Source organism: Megalobrama amblycephala, linkage group LG9 (assembly GCF_018812025.1).
Source record: "Megalobrama amblycephala isolate DHTTF-2021 linkage group LG9, ASM1881202v1, whole genome shotgun sequence".
NCBI lineage: Eukaryota > Metazoa > Chordata > Actinopteri > Cypriniformes > Xenocyprididae > Megalobrama > Megalobrama amblycephala.
In genome coordinates this window covers 14860501-14883169 of record NC_063052.1, presented here as the reverse complement: position 1 = coordinate 14883169, position 22669 = coordinate 14860501, and the positions used below count along the sequence as shown (strand labels likewise).

Below are 22669 nucleotides of genomic sequence, written 5' to 3'. Positions count from 1 at the left end.
GTGAAAAAGTAACTTGCGCTACTTATTTGAAAAAAAGTAACTTGCATATTTTGTTGTAAATCGAAAAAGTAATGCGTTACTTTACTAGTTACTTGAAAAAGTAATCTGATACTCAAGATTAATGTAACTCTGATTATTATTACTCTATTTATAACTAAATGTCTGATTTGAGCTATGTAGTTTATCTTGTTGAAAAAAACATGAAGGTATCTTAACGTAACGTTTACCATAAAACATACCGTAAAAACTCCCGAAAATTCCATGGCCAGTTTCCCTACAAACGAGCGCATCAAGTAATTTATACATAAATATTTAAGTATATTTTTATCTATTTGTTATTTATTTATTTTATGCATTTATTTATTTTTAATTCATTTTATGTATTTAATTTTTTTTTTTTTCATTTATTACTATCATAAGCGATACTAGCAGAGAAACTGTGGTGTGTGTATATATAATATATATATATATATATATATATATATATATATATATATATATATATATATATATATATATATATTTTTTTTTTTTTTTTATCTTGTTGAAAAAAACATGAAAGTATCTTAACGTAACGTTTACCATAAAACATACCGTAAAACCCCCCGAAATTTCCACGGCCAGTTTCCCTACAGACGAGCGCGAGTGTCCGGCCGAACTCCATTTCCCATAAACCCCAGCACCGAAGTGGCTGATGGTATATTGGAGAGCAGCGCTGTGACAGCGGAGCGCTACTGAGCAGACTCAATCTAGTTAGCCATGGCGGCGACAGGAGGAGGGAAAATCAGATCAAGAAGATATCACATCGCTTCAAAACCGTATGCCAAAGGCAAACAGGTAAATAAACCGAAGCCCTAGTCGCCACTGAAAGGATTTTAGTAGCTGTTAACTCAAGCCGCTCCGGCGGTTTGGCGGCGGGTTTTGTTTTTGTGAAGCAGGAGACATTTTGAGGCCTTCAGGCCTGTTCACGTTCCTTCAGCAAACGGTCTCAATGCTGTCACCGCAAAACCGTTAACTCATTTGACTGAAGAGAGACACGGCCATTCGGTGTGGAAAATGCTCGAAATGTGGCGTTAGAGAGGTGAAATTTGACTGTGTTTCACTAATTTCAAACAACCGCGTGAACGCGTTTCAAACACAACACGTTAGCCGTTAGCTGCGGCTAACACCGGCGTCAAACAAGAATACGCACATTTTAACAGCATTTTAATGTTGTGACCCTTTAAATAAAAACTTATTTATTCTCTGACGCTTTATGTCTTCTCTTATATATGCCGCTCAGATGGTCCACACGAGGGTAACTTGAGCTTCAGAGCACTTTTGGCCGTTTTCTTTATTTCTGTTTAATGTTTTAAGTCTAGATATGATTTGATTTTGGAGTCTGGTTGGTGTTTTGGTGTAAATGAGGTTGTTAAAGCACTGTGTTTGTCATCCAGAGGAAAGGCGGGATGTTTGTGCGTGTCGTGGCGTGTTTTCAGAGGATCATTCACTGGAAACCTGCGCTCACATGCGGCTTCATGAACAGTCAAATCTCCAGAAATGTCTTATTATCTGAAGATATATTTATTTTTGCTCAACTACGAACCAGAGTAAATCATTTTTGCGTGATATACGTATAAATGTTTTAGGCAAATTAAGTAGGTTATTTGATTAGCTAAAAATATTTATATTTTTATTTATTTGGTAAATGTTTAAAGGTAAGTTGTTAAAATACTCAATACTTTAGACTTTATGTATTGGAAGGAAACTGCATATTGGTTATCGGCTGTATGATCATAAAAATAATGTATTGTTGGCCTTAATTTTTATTTTGAGTTGTCAAAATATGGCAGAGTTGTCTATTCTGATCTCATTCTTAATTTTTGTGATTAAAGTTAAAGGGTTAGTTCACCCAAAAATAGAAATAATGTCATTAATTACTCACCCTCATGTCGTTCCACACCCGTAAGACCTTCATTCATCTTCAGAACACAAATTAAGATATTTTTGATGAAATCCGATGGCTCAGTGAGGCCTGCATAGCCAGCAATGACATTTCCTCTCTCAAGATCCATTAATGTACTAAAAACATATTTAAATCAGTTCATGTGAGTACAGTGGTTCATTATTAATATTATAAAGCCACGAGAATATTTTTGGTGCCCCCCCAAAAAAAAATAACCACTTATTTAGTGATGGTACTGCATTTATTTATTTATTTATTTATTTTAATAGACTAGCAGGTGTTTTTGTCAAAGGCAACTTAATCTGGGAAATACATAATCTGGACACTTTGTGGATCATTGCACATTTTTCATCACACCAGCTTCGTATAAACACTATAGTTTCATATTAGAGTCCAATAAGAGTGAGTTTTTCCCTCCAAGAATTTAGGTTAAAATGAATAAGGAAAAGTGTTTATTTTAGATGCTGTATTTGATAATTACTTTCATTTAATTACTATTTCCATTCATTTGTTTTGATAGCTTTTTAAATGTACAAATCTTCCATGTTGCCCCTCACTTAATAATATAAGGTGATAAAACTGCGTATAATTTTTTTCTAAAGCACATACATATTTTTTCTAAATGCACTGGTTTCACAGACAAGGCTTAAGCGAGTCCTAGACTAAAATGCAGGTTTGAGCCGTTTTAACTGAAAGCAGCGTGCACTGACAGATCTTAAAATATGTCAGTGCCATTGTTTTGTCTCAAGATGCACACAAGTAATGTTTTTGTTTCTAAGCTACTTAAGTACCCTAATTGAAATAAGGCTAAATCCTGGCTTAGCTTAAGCCCTGTCTGTGAAACCGGCCAAATATGTATGATTTTTGGATTAAAATATCCAAAAACCACTAGAACAATGTTATATATTTTGTTGACTTGTGTACTTGCATTATCTCAGGTGTTTCCAAGCATGTTTAAATCCAGAGAAATAAGAAATTTTAACCAGGACACGGAGTGTGTCCGTGCGTCGGCATCATACCCTCGGTTTTATTTTGTAGAAACCATGGAAAAACCAAAGACGCTTTAATATGTGACCCTGGACCACAAATCCAGTCACAAGTCACATGGGTATATTTGAAGCAATAGCCAACAATACATTGTATGGGTCAAAATTATTAATTTTTCTTTTATGCCAAAAATAATTAGGATATTAAGTAAAGATCATGTTCCATGAAGATATTTTGTAAATTTCATACCGTAAATATATCAAAAATGCATTGCTAAGGACTTCATTTGAACAACTTTAAAGGTGATTTTCTCAATTTTTTTTTTTTTTTTTTTTTTGCACCCTCAGATTCCAGATTTTCAAATGTGTATCTTGACCAAATATTGTCCTATGCTAACAAACCATACATCAATGGAAAGCTTATTTATTCAGATGTATAAATCTGTTTAAAAAAAAATGGACTGGTTTTGTGGTCCATGGTCACATATTATGTTTTATTAGACAAGGGAACAACTGTTTAGATTCATTTAGAGAGAGAAAACTAATTGTTATATAGCTCAACACATTTAGTCTTACTGTTTGAATCTCGTTTTCTTGTTTTGTCCGTGACTGCATGCTTTACCATGTCTAAAAGTCAAGTAGCTAACATAGCATAATCAAATGCAGCTTTATTTTTAATAACAGCATTTTCTCCATCATACAATATGTTTTCAAATTAATTGCATGCTATTTATCCACACAAGCCATCCAGCATTTATTAATATGATATAGTAATATCTCTCTAGCTTACTCAAGTGTCTCATACGCTATAACATCATTTTCAACACACTCAGATGTATCTAATATGATAAACAGCGCTGCGTTACCCCACATACGCTTGACCGGAAGAAGCAGAAATGGCGACTGCGCCATAATAAAAGTCCCGCTGCTCTCGAGGCGTCGCGCTCGTTTCTCATTAGCAATCGCTCCAGCGGCTTCGTTCAGCTCCAACATCACTCGCCCTGCTCTTCTTTATTCTACAGTAACGTTAATAATCTCGCTCCATCTCGGCGTCAAGCTACGCCTTTGTTTTGAATAGGTGACCTCTAGTGGCGAAACATTACATATTGTGCCTTTAAGTATCGCATCACATGCTGCAATACAACTTTCCGAAAGCGTATCATGTCAGCTTGCAGGTTTGTTTACTAGATTAGATGACAACATCGTAGAGTATGAAGTGTGGTTGAACTTGACTGTTTTTCCTGTGCACACATATTTGCAGTATTGATTGGATTGGATTGCACTGTGTGTGCACACTGTTGACAGGAAGTGACTTATGTTGCAATGCATGAGGCCCCAGCCGTGCACAGACACAGCTGGCTTCATATGCTGAGCACATGCTGTATGTTCATGTTGTTTATCCTTTCTTATGTTTGAGGTGGGAAGATGAATCACCTTGCTCTGGCCTGTATTTTAATCAAGAGTTGCTATAAGCATTAAAGGCCTTCCATTTTGATTGCGCAATCTCTCCCGGCTCTTCTGCTGAAGCTAAATGGGCTATTTAGCTTCCCCACCTGCCTGTGGGTCACATGCTTGCAGCGTTCAGCCAAAGATCCAGTCTGTGTTGTTGCTGTGTCCAAACCCTGGAGCTGTGTTAGAGAACAATAAGTGCTTGCACGGTGATTTGGTCCCCAGGGCCCCTTTTAGACGGCAACTGAAGCTCTCAAATCCAGGCATTCTCTAGCCTTGGGGCCACACTGCTTTTGCAGTATAATAAATGAAGGGAACGTGTGCCTCTGTTAACTCATGAATGGAAATGTGGGATGTTTTTTGTGCGACTTGACTGCGTGCTTAGTAGTAGATAAGTTTAAGGCAACATGAACGTGGAAAACTGCTTTTCTTTTGAGGTTTAAGAGCTTAAGCTGTTCCATCTGTCAACTGTTCAATGCTTAGGATTACAAATGAGTCTAAAATGAGTTGACTTTTGATTTATCATCGTCATGTGCAACTGTATTGGAACGCGTAATTTGACATCATTCATGTCCTTTAGTCTAAACTGTGCATTGCTCTATTGATCCTCTCGTTCTTTTATATGCTAATTGTCTCTTTGGCCCCCTGCAGCAGCCTGGCCTGATCAGTCGAGTGACGGATACAGTGAAGAGCATAGTCCCCTCCTGGCTGCAGAAATACTTCAACAATGGAGACGTTCCAGAGGGTGATTCCGCTGCAGGCGGGATGGAGCGGAACAACGTGGCTCCTCCCCCCAATGGCAACGATGAAGCCGCCCCACTCCCAGATGGACGAGACTCTCCAGAGCCGAGCACAAGTAACACAGGTATGATGAGTAGATGTTATCCAGCAGATACGCACAGGTGCATTTCCAAAACTTGGTAAATTGTCTATATACACAATAGAGCTGCACAGTCAATTGTAAGAAGATCGCAATCCCGATTCAAACACCCATACAGTCTTAGGACAGCGATTTGCCAATGTCTAATAAACAAAGTACGATCATAACGAACATTCAGACCTGCATTATGACCCGGAGAGAGCAGTTGTCGTACAGTATTATAGTAGGGCTGGGTAAAAAATATCGATTTCTCATCATTTTTACGAACCGATATTGATTCTTAAATCCCAAGAATCGATTAGTCTAGTCTGTTTTCAGTTGATGAATGAGCAGAATATGTAGCGCCTCCCATCCAATAAATCGCAATAATCTTTGTGCTTTGTTACTTTTGATATGAAGCAAAGTCTCAGATTTCAAATGACGTCCATCTTATTATAGATTCAAAAAATAAATGTGGCGTGACAGATCGCTTTAGCGCCTCAGTTAAAGAGAAGCATGTGATCATCCTCTCCTCCGCTTTAATACCAGTTACAGCGCGAAATAAACATGCATGAACATCTGAAGGTATGTTCAAATATACAGTATATCTTACTGAAATCCGTATCATGTCTCGTGTAATCGTGTAATCGCTCAATCAGTGTTTCAACCTCGGAAAGACTCAATAAAACAGCTTGTAAACAATGTCACGTAACGTCACATTTACCTCAGAAAAACATATTCAGTGACCATAAACTCTAGAAAAGTGAACTCTAGAAAGCAACATTCTGATAAATATGTGCACCGTTACATATTCATTATAATTTTTAATGTTCTTCTATATTTAATGCATGTTTGAATAAATCAGTTATGACAGCCGCAATTTAAATGTTTATTTCAAAAAACGAATTGGAGTAGAAATATGATTATGTAATTCTAAACTTTATTTATAATAAAAACATTGAGTGTAATTTAAGTGTTTGTATATAAACAAGTTAATTTAACCTTCAATATTATACCAACTGACTCTCATGTGTAGTTTACAGCATTAGTTGAGAGATTTTTTTTTCCTCTAGAAAATTTGCCATGTACTGAAACTGAAATACTACATCCAAAATAATCAGAATCGAATCGAAAGCATGTGAATAGTAATCGAATCGAATTGTGAAATTATCAATACCCAGCCCTAGTATACAGGTATGAAACTGCTTCATAAATGGTCTTTTCAACCACACTGTATCATTATTTCTTTGTTAAAGGCCCCGATATACTCACAGCAAAGGGCTTCTGTCATTTATTACTCACCCTCATGTCGTTCCACACCCGTAAGACCTTCATTAATGTTCGGAACACAAATTAAGATATTTTTGATGAAATCCGATGGCTCAGTGAGGCCTGCATAGCCAGCAATGACATTTCCTCTCTCAAGATCCATTAATGTACTAAAAACATATTTAAATCAGTTCATGTGAGTACAGTGGTTCAATATTAATATTATAAAGCGATGAGAATATTTTTGGTGCGCCAAAAAAAAACAAAATAACGACTTATATAGTGATGGCCGATTTCAAAACACTGCTTCAGGAAACTTTGGAGCGTTATGAATCGGTGTATCGAATTGGAATTCGGATCACGTGTCAAACTGCCAACGGCTGAAGTCACGTGACTTTGGCGCTCCGAACAGCAGATTCGATACACTGATTCATTTGTGCTCCGAAGCTTCCTGAAGCATTGTTTTGAAATCGGCCATCACTATATAAGTCAATATTTTGTTTTTTTGGCGCACCAAAAATATTCTCGTGGCTTTATAATATTAATATTGAACCACTGTACTCACATGACCTGATTTAAATATGTTTTTAGTACATTAATGGATCTTGAGAGAGGAAATGTCATTTCTGGCTATGAGGCCTCACGGAGCCATCAGATTTCTAAAATATCTTAATTTGTGTTCTGAAGATGAACGAAGGTCTTACGGGTGTGGAACGACATGAGGGTGAGTAATTAATTACAAAATTTTCATTTTTGGGTGAACTAACCCTTTAAAAGCAAGCAGCTTTACAATATCAAACATGACGAGCTGTGTCAGTGCCTTTTTTCATCATTTTCTACTATAAAGCGGCAGTGTTCATGTTTTCACCCATGGAGATCTCACCTCGATGGACTCAACAGATGAAATGAGTTCTGCGTAAAAGGCGGCAGAGCCCTGGCACACCCCTCCTGTTATGTTATCGACACGGACCAATGTTTCGCAGATGGAATTAACTTTTTCTGAGAGTTCGCTTTGGCAACAAACTTCGTTTTGGCCTGATTTTGTTCGAAATGACGTCACTTCAGTTTGTTGTTCGATTTTGTTTTAAGTATATCGGGGCCTTGACAGTAATTCAGATTATTACAGAAGTACTGTGATAAAAGTTTATAGTCCAGATATAAACACTGATGTCTACGGTAGCAATCAAAACAGAGTGATTCACTTTTTGAAAGTAACTTGACGCTTCAAATAAATATATCACTACACCAGTAGGTGGCGACAAGTGACTTTTAAAAACATGTATTTGTCATTAAATCATTCATTCAGGAGATTCGTTTAGAAATGCATATTCATCCAGTAATGAAACAAGTGAAGTCTTAATGAGTGAGTCATTGAATCATTCATTCAACCCAATTAAAAAAAAAAACGTATTTTTAAATGGACATCAGCAATTAACATTTTGTCAGAACCGCTAGCAAACAGAACATGGAATCGTTGGAGAATCATGAAAAATTGTGATTCTCACTTCATCCAGAATCGTGTAGCTTTAATACACGGATACTTTAAGGCATTGTCCTTGTCTTAAAATGCTGAATTCATTTTCAGAACCATCTACAAGCAGAGCATCGCTGAACTTCCAGGAAGCTCTTTCGAGACCTCCGCTCAATCGGACCCACCTGCACTTCCCCTCCCTGGACGGCTCTCCTGCGTTAGGCGGCGCGAGCCCTCTCTTCTCCCAGCCCTCCACGTCCACAGCACCCTTCCCAGGGAGCCCTTTTGCTGTAACCTCCAACTTCTCCCTGGTAAAAGAGATTAAGGACACCAGCTCTCAGCATGAGGACGACAACATCTCGACTACCAGCGGCTTTTCATCACGTGCGTCTGATAAAGGTGAGCAGCAACGTTTCTGAGCAGAATCCAGTAGACATTTGAGTTGTTCAGACAGCAATATTCATTAGAGTTTTAGACTAGGTATAGATAGAACTAAGAGCAGGGCTTAATCTTCTTACAGATGTTCCCACGTCAAAGACTGTGCCGCTCCTCTGGTCCCCAGAGTCTGAACGCACCCACTCTGGATCGCAGACGGCCCATTCTGGGCTCAAGAAACCAGCCTTCAATCTGTCAGTCTTTGGCACTTCCTCATCAGTAAGTACTTCATATTCTTCTGAGAACTCGCATCAAGATTAAAGGCAGGGTTCTTACACAGTATGGAATTTTTATTTGAGCAATTATGGGAAAAAAGTATGGGAAAATATTTTTGTTTCCAGACTATTGCCCTTATTCATTTTTCTAAAATGTATCATTAGGAATTTTTAAAAATAAACTCAAAGTTTAGTGATTGTCGAACACAAGGCACACATTTTCATTATGCAACGCTCTTTGTCTTTTACCATGAGCAAGTCTCTTTTGAATTTCACTAAATGAGCGTGTGCCTCTCAAACGAGCAACAAAGGAGCAAATGATCTTCTAAATCAGACTGTACTTTGCTGTTCGGTGATCATTCGACATCAAACCACCATTACAGTATCAAACTAATGCATCAGAGGTGAATATATGCAGGTTATAAAGCATTTTAGGTTTCTTCTCATCATGCAAGCGCAATAAGATGAGATATTTACAAAATATATACAGATGACTGTAAATGTAATGCTGAAAATCATACTGTATGAGCCATTTGTTAAATATGAATAATTAAATTATGAATAAATAAAAAGTAGGTCAGTACACTTGAATCAAATCGCGATATAGACTAGTGTCTGTGAATATTAAACCGCAAAAAGACTATTTGAATATGAATCCTGCATGTTTTGCATGTCTCTGTGTGATATTGAATGGTGCAGACGCGTCATTTCATTTACCAAACACACACTAAAGTGACGCTCGTGGTGTTTTCAGCCTCTGCCGCCTCACTATTTGAGGACATGAATGCATGAACTGTATTTCCAGAGTCGCTTCGTGAGCATTTTACGGTTTCATTTAAGAAACTATCGTCATATCATAAACGCACAGAAACTCGAAGGTCTTCAAGGCAACTCGTCAAAATAAGTTTGGTTTAACTTGAAAAAATGACACATATATTACTGTTGTACAGTAGAATTTAGCTATATCTCAATGTAACAATACTAACACTATTCCTTAAAAGTTAATGATAAATTATTAATTACAATTTTTCTTCCATGTTTAAATTTTTTTTGACAGTTTAATTTCATATGATTGAAGGATAAATTAAATGAATGTTTTATGCCTTAATTTTATTGCCAGAAAAATTAAAATACACAACATAATACTCAATTTCTGAAAAAAAACAATAACCAAACTTTTCAAATGAATTGAAAAAAAATAAAATAAACACATTTTGTTGTTTTCATGAATGTAATTTAGACATGCATTTTGATTTATTAAAATTTTATTAAACATTTAAAATGGAATCCAGGCAACTTAAAACAGACAACACAGAATTTGAGAAAAAAATTAAACATTTCAAAATTATTTTTTGTTAAAGTGTATAAGTTTCATGATTTAAATTAATTAGACATGCTTTTTGATTGCTACAATTTAATGTAATCATTAAAATGGAGTCCAAAAAAAAAAAAAACGGGAAAAAAAAAAAAACGGAATCTAGAAAAATTAAAACGGAAAAAAACAGAATTTGGAAAGAAAAAAAATAAAACAGATTTTATAGGGCCCTTAATTTAATTCACCCTAAAATAAAAATTAAGTTATCATTTACTGCTGTGTGCCCTTCTTTTTTTTTTTTTTTTTTTTTTTTTTTTTTTTTCGGACCACAAAAGGACGATTTTTATAAAATGTCTCGCGCTCATTCATATAATTGCAACCAGCATCAGGCTTTTTAAAGAAGACGTAATAGTCTGATGCTACATGTTGTATATTCCAAGTGTTCTGGGGGTGTATGATAGGGTTTGGTAAAAAAAAAAAAAAAAAAAAAAAACATAAAATATAATGTATTTAATGAAAATCCTGACCTTGAGCAGTCAGTGTTCTTTAATGTCCAAGTTGTCTTGTCATATGACTACACTCCTTACTGGATGGAGATTAATATTAGATTATGCATATTTATTCTCTTACAGTCAGTGTTGAACAGTTCAGTGCTGAACTCCAGTCAGTTGGGGGATTCGCCCTTCTACCCAGGGAAGACCACATATGGAGGAGCTGCTGCGATGAGAACGGCTCGCTCACGCCCGGCTACTCCTTACCAGGTCTGAACAACAATGCCAATACTATTATTTTTATATTCAATTTTGAAGTGAAATGGCGTTTTAGATGGCTGCTTGTATTGATTTCATTCCTTTTTTCTTTTTTTTTTTTACTGACTCTGTATTCTGTTCTTCCGCAGCCTCCCGTTAGGAGGCAGATAAAGGCAAAGCCGGCTGGAGCTCAACCCTGTGGAGTGACCAGCGCCACAGCGAGACGCATCTTACAGTCCTTGGAGCGAATGTCCAGTCCTCTTGCTGTGAGTTTGTTGTCTGTACTCTAACTGTTCAGCCTAGGGGTTGGCGATATACCGGTAGACCCGATAAATTTGTCAATCGCTATCATGGTTTAAGCCTTGCGGTTTAAAAACAAGTTATTTTAAACTGTTCAAGTGCAATAAGCACTGAAGAGAACTCATTTTGGTGCTGTCTGAGATGCAAACACCTGAAACGCGCATGCATAAAGTGCCCATAATGTCATTATCGTGAAATAAAATTACTTGCATTGTGATATGAGATTTAATCCCATAACTCAGCCTGTAGAAGTAAGAGTTAAGTTTTAAAAATGGAAATCGATACAAATATTAAGTACCATTAGATTTGAGAAGAGCAGTAAAAGTTAACATTTCATAAAAATAATGTTTTTGGCAACTTTGCAGGATGCAAAAAGAATTCCGTCTACGGTTTCATCACCTCTGTCAGCGGTAAGTGCCAAATCATATTAGTTTTACATTACAATACTTTAAAATTCACTTAATTTTCAGTCTTTCAAGTCTTTAAACACTTTTTATTTTTATTTTTTTCAGTCCTTGAATCACACAGACCTTGACATTTCAAATTTCCAGGCAAAAAGGAAAAGGGTAAGTCTTGTGCATTGAGAGATTCTGCTGAGTGTCAGATAAAACATCTAGAATGCATTTGTAGGAAAGAGATTTTTAATTACCGCGCCTTATAAAATTGGCAACTTTCTCTTTGCTTTTGCTGCTTGTCTTTAACTGTTAACAACTGTGGCAGCTGGCTACTAATCCCAAACAATGTGCCTATTCACCCAGCCCCAGAAACCTAAAGCCTGTAATAACCATTTGTGGCGGATGTCCATAGTCCAAAATATCCAGGGCTGTGAGTGTGTTGTTTTGCTGTTGAAGTGAGCACACTGCACTTGATGGATCATAGCAGAGGGCTTCATGCATTTACTGTCCATGACCTTGCAATGTTGAATGCTCAATTACAAATAGTCTCTTTAAGCCAATGAATGAATGAACGTGGTTAGCAGTGGTGTGCCTGCTGTTTTTGTAATGTTGTTCCATCGACACACAGCTGGAGCCGTCAGTCCCTCCTGTGCAGAAGCTGGTGGTTCCTGCAGCTGCTGCAGTGTCTGGTAACCGCTCCATATCCTTTAGACCATCACTGACCCCAGGTGGAGTGAACAGAGCGGTGGACAAAAACAACAGGGAGACTGTGAGTTCAATATTTAACACAAAGCATCCTATATTAGAATTTACCATATGACTGTCTGAGAACAGAAAATGTATTTATTTTTGCTTTTATTAAAGTAAAGAATTAAAATTGGGCATTTTCTGAAGTAACTGCCAGTGCTTGCAATTCAGCAGAATAAAGTTGTGTGTTTGTACTTTTTGTTTTACAGAGTGAGAGATTGAAAGTAATATGCAATATAGATAATTTAGCATGCCATTAACTTAAATTTCAAACTTCAAAACAAAAATAAATTTTTACGTAATACATAATTTTATTTACTAAGGATGCATTACATTTATAAAATTACAAAATATTTCTATTTAAGAGAAATGCTGTTCTGTTTCTATACTGTTCTTTTTTTTCTTTTCTAGAATGTTCTATTCATTAAAGAATCCTGAAAAAAAAAAAAAAAAAATTCTACAGTTTCCACAAAAATATTAAGCATCACAACAATTTTCCATTGTGATAAATGTTTCATTAGCAGCAAATCATGATATTAGAATGATTTCTGAAGGATCATGTGACACTGAAAACTAGAGTAATGATGCTGAAAATACAGCTTTAACATCATGACATTTTAAAATATATTTAAATAGGTTATTTTATTAAGGTTTATTTTATTTTTAAAAATTAAAAGATTTGAAATTGTAAAATTTCATTTTAATATTATATGTGACCCTGGACCACAAAACCAGTCATAAGAGTCAACTTTTTTGAAATTGAGATGTATACATCATCTGAAAGCTGAATAAATAAGAATTGTTATATGAATATGAATAATTGTTAGGATAGGACAATATTGCAATATGCAAAAATCAAAATATTGAGAAAATCGCCTTTAAAGTTGTCCAAATGAAGTCCTTAGCAATGCATATCCACTCACAAAAATACATTTTTGATCTATTTACGGTAAGAAATTTACAAAATATCTAATGGAACATGATCTTAACTTGATATCCTAATGATTTTTGGCATAAAAGAAAAATTGATAATTTTGACCCATGCAATGTATTGTTGGCTATTGCTACAAATATACTAGTGCGACTTATGATTGGTTTTGTGATCCAGGGTCACATATAATATTAATAATATATTATATTGCTGTTTTTACTGTTGTGTTAAAATAAATGCAGCCTTGGTGAGCATTTTTTTTCCAAAACATTGTCTTGAAAACTGATTGTGTATGATAAGTACCTGCAAGCACTGCAATTAAGGGTATTATAGCAATGGAGTCTCCTCCAGAGAGTTAACATTTGTTTTGTTTCTTTATTTCCTTTCTTAGCCTGTAAGACAATCCCCACCGATTTCAGATCCCACCCAGGCTCCCACTCCCAGGTAAGAGCGGATGGTTTATGGTAGTTTCACACTGCATCGTCCGTTTTCACCCTATTCAGGTTCATCATACTATCGCACACATACTATATATGCATATAACATGCTGAATATATGATAAAAGTATACTTAAAGTTAAGCTATACCTCCTAGTTTTAATCATTTAAACAGACTTTTAAGGTTTTGGCGCAAATAAACTCTAGCAATAATGTGTTTTTACATGAAAAAACGGGTGCTAGAATTCTCTTCTCTTTCTCGATAAGACGGTGAGCTGTTCGTGTCTTCACTTGCATTTGTACTAAATCCATCAATTCCTTTGTCCCCAGTACAAGCAGTATGTCCTACCCCATGTCCAGCACCCCATCAGCCAGCAGCACTGCTTCAGGAGGGGGCAAAATGAAGAGGGAAAGAGCTATTAGACCTTCATCCAAACGACCTGAGGATGAGGTCAGATATTCTGCTGGGTATATGCTGTGAGTAGATCTTGTTTTGGAATGGTTTGATGCTCACATAGACTGTTTTCCTTTCAGGTTGCAGAGGATCCAGACCTGCCGCCTGCCTCTCTTCCCAGCAATTTCACTTTGCCCACGTTTAATTTCTCCTCTCCTCCCCCTACCTCCTCGTTCACCTCCAGCACAACACCACTTACAACTGTCTCTGAGGAACCCCCAGCAAAAAAGGTATTTCTTCCCCTCTAACCCTTCAGAATTGTGTCTTCTCTCTGACATAGTCTTGGCTCAGCGTTGTATTTGTAACCCTTTTTTTTTTTAATCAGGAGCCAGCGGCACCATCCACACCACCATCTGTCCCCTTCACATTCTCTTCGCCTATCGTAAAGGCAACAGCTGCCAGTCCTCCATCTTTCTCTCCATCAGTAGGTCTCCTTAATTCTTTTACGCTTTTGTTTCATGCAAAACAAGCATCTGTAATGATGATGATTCTTCCCTGCAGTCTGGATTCACATTCAGTGCACCTACGATGAAAACAGGCCCCTCTTACTCCAATGGGAAAATTGTTCCAACAGTAGCACCAAGTAAGACTTTTTTGTTTTGCAAAGACGCATTTTCATTTGAAGTCAGGTTATGGTGGTGTTGATGTTTCTTTCCTGCATGTTTTGCAGTTAAATCAGTGGCTAGTGAGGAAAAAGAGTTTGACGGACCCTTCAAACCTGCAAAGGTCTTAAAGCAGGGCAGTGTACTGGATATACTTAAAGGACCTGGTATGATATGCTTTTCCATGTAAAGGTTAAGGATGTTGCTTTTTGCATGTATTTATTTACTCTTTTCTCTTTTCCAGGATTTGCATCCCCCTCTCAGAACTCTGCTGATAAACCTTCACAGTCTGCTTCATTATCATCGGCTCCTCTTTCTGGTTTTGGTGACAAGTTTAGGCCACCTGCAGGGTCATGGAGCTGTGGCACCTGCCTGGTGCAAAACAAGTCCTCGGACAAAATGTGCGTGGCTTGTCTCGCGCCACAACCCAACACAGACTCTAAATCGGACAGTAAACCCACAGTAGCTCCTGCAAGCATCAGTTCCCTCTTTGCTCCTCCACCTGGTAGCTGGGATTGTGACACATGTCTGGTCAGGAATAAACCGGAAGTAATTAAATGTGTAGCTTGTGACACGGCCAAACCCGGGACTGGAGTGAAATCCAGCCTGACTCTACCGACTCTTTCGGAGACCTCATCCACTCTCTCTGCCACAACCACAACGACCGCCACTTCATCTACAGCAACTGGACTGTTAGGATTTGGGGACAAATTTAAGAAGCCAGAGGGGGCTTGGGATTGTGACGTGTGCATGGTTCAGAACAAAGCACAGGATGTGAAATGCGTAGCCTGTCAGAGCTCAAAACCAGGTAAAGTTTCAGTTTTGCAGTTACAAAGTTAAAGTTAAAAAAAATTTTCCTGCTAATTTACTTAGACTTCAGTTGAAAAGAAATAAAGGTTTTTGAGGAAAACATTCCAGGATTTTTCTCCATATAGTGGACTTCACTGGGGTTCAACGGGTTGAAGGTCCAAATGTCAGTTTCAGTGCAGCTTCAAAGAGCTCTACATGATCCCAGACGAGGAATAAGAGTCTTATCTAGAGAAACAATCGGCCATTTTTGTAATTTTTTTAAAAAATTATATACGTTTTAACCACAAATGCTCATCTTGCAGTGCTCTGTGATGCGCCACGCATTACGTAATCACGTTGGAAAGGTCACACGGAAGTTAGGGCAAAAACTAATTTTCTCCAACTTCATCGTCTTTTTTTTGTTAATGGCCATTTGATTTGGTCTTTGCACGTTCACTTTGTAAACACTGGATCTGTACTTCCAACCTTTCCAATAGGGCTGGATATTGATAATATTGATTTATATATATATATATATAACATTTAAATTGCAGCTGTCATAACTGATTTATTCAAACATGCATTAAATATTGAAGAACATTAAAAATTATAATGAATATGTAACGGTGCATAGCTATATTTATCAGAATGTTGCTTTCTAGAATTCATTTTTCTAGCTGACTAATGAGTTTATGGTCACTGAATATGTTTTTCTGAGGTAAATGTGACGTTATGTGACATTGTAAATGTAATTATAACATACCTTCAGATGTTCATGCATGTTTATTTCGTGCTGTAACTGGTATTAAAGCAGAGGAGAGGATGATCACATGCTTCTCTTTAACTGAGGCGCTAAAGTGATCCGTCACGCCACATTTATTTTTTGAATCTCACAATAAGATGGACGTCATTTGAAATCTGAGACTTTGCTTCATATCAAAAGCAACAAAGCACAAAGATTATTGCGATTTATTGGATGGGAGGCGCTACATATTCTGCTCATTCATCAACTGAAAACAGACTAGACTAATCGATTCTTGGGATTTAAGAATCAATATTGGTTCGTAAAAATGAGAATCGTTTAAAAATCAATGTAGTTTTTTTTTTTTTTTTTTTTTTTTTTTTTTTTACCCAGCCCTACTTTTCAACGTGATTACGTAATGCGTGGCGCATCGCAGAGCAGTACAAGATGAGCATTTGTGGTTAAAAAGTATATACATTTTTATTTTTCTTAGAAACTGACCAATGGTTTCTCTAGATAAGACTCTTATTCCTCGTCTGGGATCATGTAGAGCTCTTTTAAGCTGGACTGAAACTGACATTTGGACCTTCAACCCGTTGAACCCCAGTGAAGTCCACTATATGTAGAAACATCCTGGAATTTTTTCATTTCTTTTCGACTGAAGAAAGACAAACATAAACATCTTGGATGACATGGGGGTAAAAAAATTACCAGGAAATTTTAATTCAGGAGTGAACATTTTAAAACATTAATACCCACCAAAAGAAGATGGACAGCCATTTAAAACCTATGAAATCTGGTCGAATTTCTCAAATTTGGTCTGAAAAGCCTTGCTTCCAATATCCGCCTAATCAAACTGATATTTGCGTCCCTGATGTCTTACTCTTCTTGGTGTATCACAGGAGCTGTAGCCGCACCGGTCTCGACTCCAGCCTCCGCACCTGCAAGCACGGCTGCGCCTTTGTTAGGCTTCGGGGACAAGTTCAAGAAACCTGAGGGGAGCTGGGAGTGTGAGGTGTGCTGCGTTCAGAATAAGCCAGAGGACCAGCAGTGTGTGGCCTGCCAGTCAGCAAAACCCGGAGCTAAAATAGAGTCCAAAGGTAAAGTGCCTTGCAATCATATTTCCAGTAGTGTGTGAAGCAGCTGCTTACCGTTTTGTTGAAGCAGGCTAATGACCAGAATTCTTTCTGTTTTTCAGGTTTTAGTTCATCTTTTGGTGTTCAGTCCAACAGTACAGGCTCAAGTTCGTCTGGTTTTAAGTTTGGTACCGGCTCGACGGACTCGACCTCTGCTGGACTAAAGTTCGGAGGCACTTTCTCAGATTCTTCCACCGCGGGAGGATTTAAATTTGGGATCGGGAGTTCCGACTCGACCTCAAATTCAGAGGGCTTCAAATTTGGAGGCTCGTTCTCGGATGCAGCTTCTGGCGGGGTCAAACTCGGTAGCGCCTCGTCAGAACCCACAGCGACAAAAGAGAGTTCAACGAAGGCCTTTGCATTTGGTGCATCCATGGATAACACCCTCGAAAAAAAGGCTAAATCTCAGGATTCTAGTGCAGGATTTAAATTTGGTCGCAGTAGTGAATTGTATTTTAGCTCTGATGCTTTTAGTTTCTCTGAGCCCCAGTCCAAGGCTGACAAAGAGGATGTTCCTGCTCCCTCAGAAAACATTTCAACCACCACAACAACGACGACAACAACAGCAGCGGCGAACGCCATGCCTGTTTTTGGCAAGTCTTTAGTAGCTGAATCTTCTGCCCCGAAGTTTGGGGAACTAGCAACGAAAGAGCAAACGCTGGTGACGCCTAACTTCACCTTTGGAAAACCAGAAGAGAAAAAAGACATCTCCGCACCCTCAGCTGCGTTCTTATTCGGTGCTTCCAAGGAAGCTGAGAAACCATCGGCAAATTTAGGCTTCTCTTTCAGCGAGCCGGACCCTCCGAAAGATTTCCCCAAGCCTACGCTTACGTTTGGGAAAACTGAACAGACGACAGAACCACCAAAGCCATCGTTCGGTTTTGGACAGAGTATGACAGGTGAGTGAAACCGTATGGTGTCGTTTATGCTCTACTAAAGGCTCTAGCTGCAGTGATGACGTGTTTTTGAAGGCCAACACACTATTATACACACAAATGAACTGGTGTGACTGTAACAATATGGTAAAAATGAGCCAAAAGACTCTTAAGAGGTTGAAATCCAGATTTATTAAGCTGTTATAAAACATACCTGTTCATTTTTGTTACACAAAACATCAAAATTCAATAAAAATGTAACAAAATGTCCTCTATGTTCAGGTTTGACTGTAGTAAAATGAATGCAAAAACTGACGCTTCAAATCAACATTTCAAACCAAAAACATCTAAACCTTGACAAAAAGTAGTCTTTGAGAATGTCTAAGTATAAATCCAAATCCACAACTTTAAAGGGTTAGTTCACCCAAAAATGAAACTTCTGACATTACTCTTCCTCATGTCGTTCCACACCCGTAAGACTTCAGAACACATTAAGATATTTTTGATGAAATCCAAGAGGTATATGACTCGTCCAATATAATCAACACTTTCAAGGTCCAGAAAGGTACTAAAGATATTGTTAAAACAGTCATGTGACTGCAGTGGTTCAATGTTATGAAGAGACGAGAATACTTTTTCTGCGCAAAAACAAAACAAAAATAACCACTTTATTCAACAATCTCTTCTCTTCTGTGTCATTCTCATACGTTGTTTACGCACAACGGCGACTCATTGGCCGGCACCTGCGTCAGCGTCACATGCATGCGTTGTGCTGATCACGTGATCAGCTTTGGCCAACACTGAGCCGGCATTCGGACGTAAACACAGAAGCTTCACTGTGCGTCACCTGCATAAGGATAATAACAGAGGTTGTTGAATAAAGTCGTTATTTTTGTTTTGTTTTTGCGCACAAAAAGTATTCTCGTCTCTTCATAACATTAAGGTTGAAGCACTGCAGTCACATGACTGTTTTAACGATGTCTTTAGTACCTTTCTGGACCTTGAAAGTGTTGATTTATATTGGACGAGTCATGTACCTCTCGGATTTCATCAAAAATATCTTAATTTGTGTTCTGAAGATGAATGAAGGTCTTACAGGTGTGGAACGACATGAGGGAGAGTAATTAATGACTGAATTTAATTTTTGGGTGAACTAACCCTTTAAAAATTAGTATTTGTCTTAAAAAAAAAAAAAAACACTAGAGAATTTATAAGCCACTTTATATATAATTATACAGGCATCTAGCGGTTACACTACATAACATTACATACGTTTTTCTTTATTTACTCCCCACCAGATGGCACTAATCTACCTTCAAAATTGAGTTTTAAATTCCTTGTCTCTATTTTAACATGAAATACTACTTTAGTTGAAGAAAAAATATTAAGAACAAAAATATATATATATATATATATATATATATATATATATATATATATATATATATATATTAGTAATTTAAAAATTGTTTATTTCCTGTGGGGTAAAATAGCTAAAGTTTTGTATAAATATTTAAAATTGAGGCTATTTTATGATACTGTGCAATAATCAAAAAATATTATTTAACACTGGTTTTCCTGAAATACAAAAAAAGTTACATTTCAATGCTTTGGTCTTTTTTGACCATGATGGAGCCAAGTGTGACCACTAAACGAAGAAAAAAAAAAAAAAAATCACATTTTATGTCAAACAATAAAGCTTGTGTTCACCACAAACCTTATTTCAGGCATTTAACCAAAGAAAATCCATTGACTTTGGCATGATGGAACTGCTTAAATGCCACTCGTTTTCAGGTTTTGGCCTACAAAAATACATCATCCCAGCATCTCTCTATCCCATATTCTTGTAGTACCACAGTTTGACACTCCGACTATGTGCTTTCCAGACACCTCTGCTCCAACGCCCACTTTTGGCTTCATGGCCAACTCTTCAAGCACCCCAGCTTCATCCGGCTCCACCCCCAGCCTTTTCAGCACTCCCACTACCTCTTCCCTGGCTCCCACCCCTGCCCCATCAAGTACCTTTGTATTTGGCCAGAGTTCCTCCTCTGAACTTAGCGTGGCAAAGGCTTTCGTGTTCGGACAGCAGCAGCAGCAGGACAGCCAGACGGCACCTCCCGCAGCACCTTCTGCTGCACCTGCCCCGGCACAGCCTTTCCAATTTGGCTCGGGCTCAAACTCAGCCGCCCCTGCTTTCAATTTTGGTGCTGTTGCGTCCTCCACCCCAGCCTCTGCCGGTTAGTTTACCTCCAGATAATATCCCGTTGTGTGCCCATTGGTTGTCATCTTGTACAAATGTGTCTAACATCTTAATTTCTCTTGCAGCTCCAGCTCCGTCTGCCAACCCTTCCCCGTTTGTCTTTAGTTCAGCCGCACCTTCAACTGGCTTTGGCACCGGACAGGCACCCATCTTTGGTCAAAACGCATCTCAACCCAGTGCTCCTGCGTTTGGGTCGGCAGCACCTTCATTTTCGGCCACCGCTTCCCCAGCTTCTGCGTTCGGAGCCAAGCCCAATTCCGCCCCTGTATTCGGTCAGCAAGCCAATCCTGCACCTACGTTCGGATCTACTGCTGCCTCCACGGGCCAAGGTCAGTTTTGAGGGTGGAATTGACCTCCATGTGATCTAGTAAAGCCTAGTTATTTTTATGCATCTCTGTAACGGTTACTCCATATGTTGTGTTTGAAGGAGGGTTCCAGTTTGGAAGCACTGGTGGGTTCGGAGCATCAGGGAGCAACAGTAGTGTGTTTGCCTTTGGAGCCGGAGCAGCAGCTCCTGCAACTCCTGCCGCCAGTCCAGCCATGCCTGCTCTAAACCCTCCCTCCGGCGGAGGCTTCAGCTTTGGTCAGCCCCCTGCTTTTAACATTGGGTAAGAGAAAAACATTAATGCTTTAACACTACTGAAAACTGTATAATATGTTATATCATATATATTACATTTAAGATTATGTAAAGGCCACAACTAACTTTTACTTTTTCAATCCGTCAATCTATTGATTCTTTTTTTATATATAATATAATATAATATAATATAATATAACATAATATAATATAATATAATATTTGGTTACGAGTAATCTAATAGTTCCTCTTCCCCCTCCTTGATAAATTTATCAAGTAGTCAATTATTTCTTATTTAACTTGTCAATAAATAACTTTAACTTTTAATCTTTCAACATTTTATTCAAACCCGCAGGTATGTTGAGAATGTGGTAGTTATATTATAAAAATCTAGAATGTTTATAATAAATATGATGCTATTATTTTATATAACATTTAAAATATTTTTTTTAATAACTATATTTATTTTAAGCATAATAGACTTTATTATATGTAAAATATAATATATTTAAAATATATTAAAATCTAGAATGTTTATAATAGTTATATTATATTTTATTATAAAAATCTAGAATGTTTATAATACATATGATGCTATTATTTTATATAACATTTAAAATATTTTTTTTAATAACTATATTTATTTTAAGCATAATAGACTTTATTATATGTAAAATATAATATATTTAAAATATATTAAAATCTAGAATGTTTATAATAGTTATATTATAAAAATCTAGAATGTTTATAATACATATGATGCTATTATTTTATATAACATTTAAAATATTTTTTTAATAACTATATTTATTATAAGCATAATAGACTTTAATATATGTAAAATATAATATATTTTGAAATATATTAAAATCTAGAATGTTTATAATAGTTATATTATTTTATTATAAAAATCTAGAATGTTTATAATAAATATGCTATTATATTACATTTAAAATATATTTTTAATAGTATAACTATATTAAACATTCTAGACTTTTAATATATTATATTAAAATCTAGAATGTTTATGATAGTTATTATATTATATTAAAATATATTATACTAAATTCAAAATATAAAATAACTATTAAACATTCTAGATTTTAATATATTTAAATATAATATAAAAAAAACATATTTAAATATTAAAATCTAGAATGTTTATAATAGTTATATTAAAATATATTATATTATTTTCAAAATATAAAATAACTATTAAACATTCTAGATTGTAATGTAATTTAAATATAATATAAACCATTTAAATATATTCAAATCTAGAATGTTTAATATAGTTATATTATATTTTGAATTTAGTATAATATATTTTAATATAATAACTATCATAAACATTCTATATTTTAATATAATATATTTTAAATCTATTTTATTTTAATTATATTCAAATCTAGAATGTTTAATAAATATAGTTATGTTATATTTAAAATATATTGTTCAAATCTAGAATGTTTATAATGGTTATATTAAAACATATTATACTATTTTCAAAATATAAAATAACTATTAAACATTCTAGATTGTAATATAATATATTTTAAATATAATATAAACCATTTAAATATAATATATTAAAATCTAGAATGTTTATAATAGTTTTTATATTTAAAATGTTATATTAAAATCTAGAATGTTCAATAAATAGTTTATTTTCAAATCTAGAATGTTTATAATATAGTCATTATATTATATTAAAATATATTATACTAA

General features: G+C 36.2%; 1 protein-coding gene across 2 annotated transcripts in view; it reads left to right on the top strand.

Annotated features, from left to right (window-relative positions):
- Positions 1-662: 662 nt before the first annotated feature.
- The window catches only part of nup153 (nucleoporin 153), a 23902-nt gene continuing 1895 nt past the window's right edge, over positions 663-22669 (top strand). Inside the window, exons 1-21 of one of the 2 annotated variants that reach the window (XM_048201783.1) lie at positions 663-837; positions 5032-5245; positions 8094-8378; positions 8542-8633; positions 10577-10705; positions 10843-10959; positions 11359-11403; positions 11506-11559; positions 12017-12157; positions 13458-13510; positions 13834-13954; positions 14038-14187; positions 14283-14381; positions 14459-14540; positions 14628-14726; positions 14804-15367; positions 16993-17190; positions 17289-18125; positions 19988-20338; positions 20427-20690; positions 20789-20969. In XM_048201783.1, the coding sequence (XP_048057740.1) occupies positions 760-837; positions 5032-5245; positions 8094-8378; positions 8542-8633; positions 10577-10705; positions 10843-10959; positions 11359-11403; positions 11506-11559; positions 12017-12157; positions 13458-13510; positions 13834-13954; positions 14038-14187; positions 14283-14381; positions 14459-14540; positions 14628-14726; positions 14804-15367; positions 16993-17190; positions 17289-18125; positions 19988-20338; positions 20427-20690; positions 20789-20969 (4154 nt within the window). In that variant the 5' untranslated portion in view covers positions 663-759. Of the gene's footprint in view, positions 838-5031; positions 5246-8093; positions 8379-8499; positions 8634-10576; positions 10706-10842; positions 10960-11358; positions 11404-11505; positions 11560-12016; positions 12158-13457; positions 13511-13833; positions 13955-14037; positions 14188-14282; positions 14382-14458; positions 14541-14627; positions 14727-14803; positions 15368-16992; positions 17191-17288; positions 18126-19987; positions 20339-20426; positions 20691-20788; positions 20970-22669 lie in introns of both variants that reach the window. The other variant, XM_048201782.1, reaches the window with a different exon arrangement.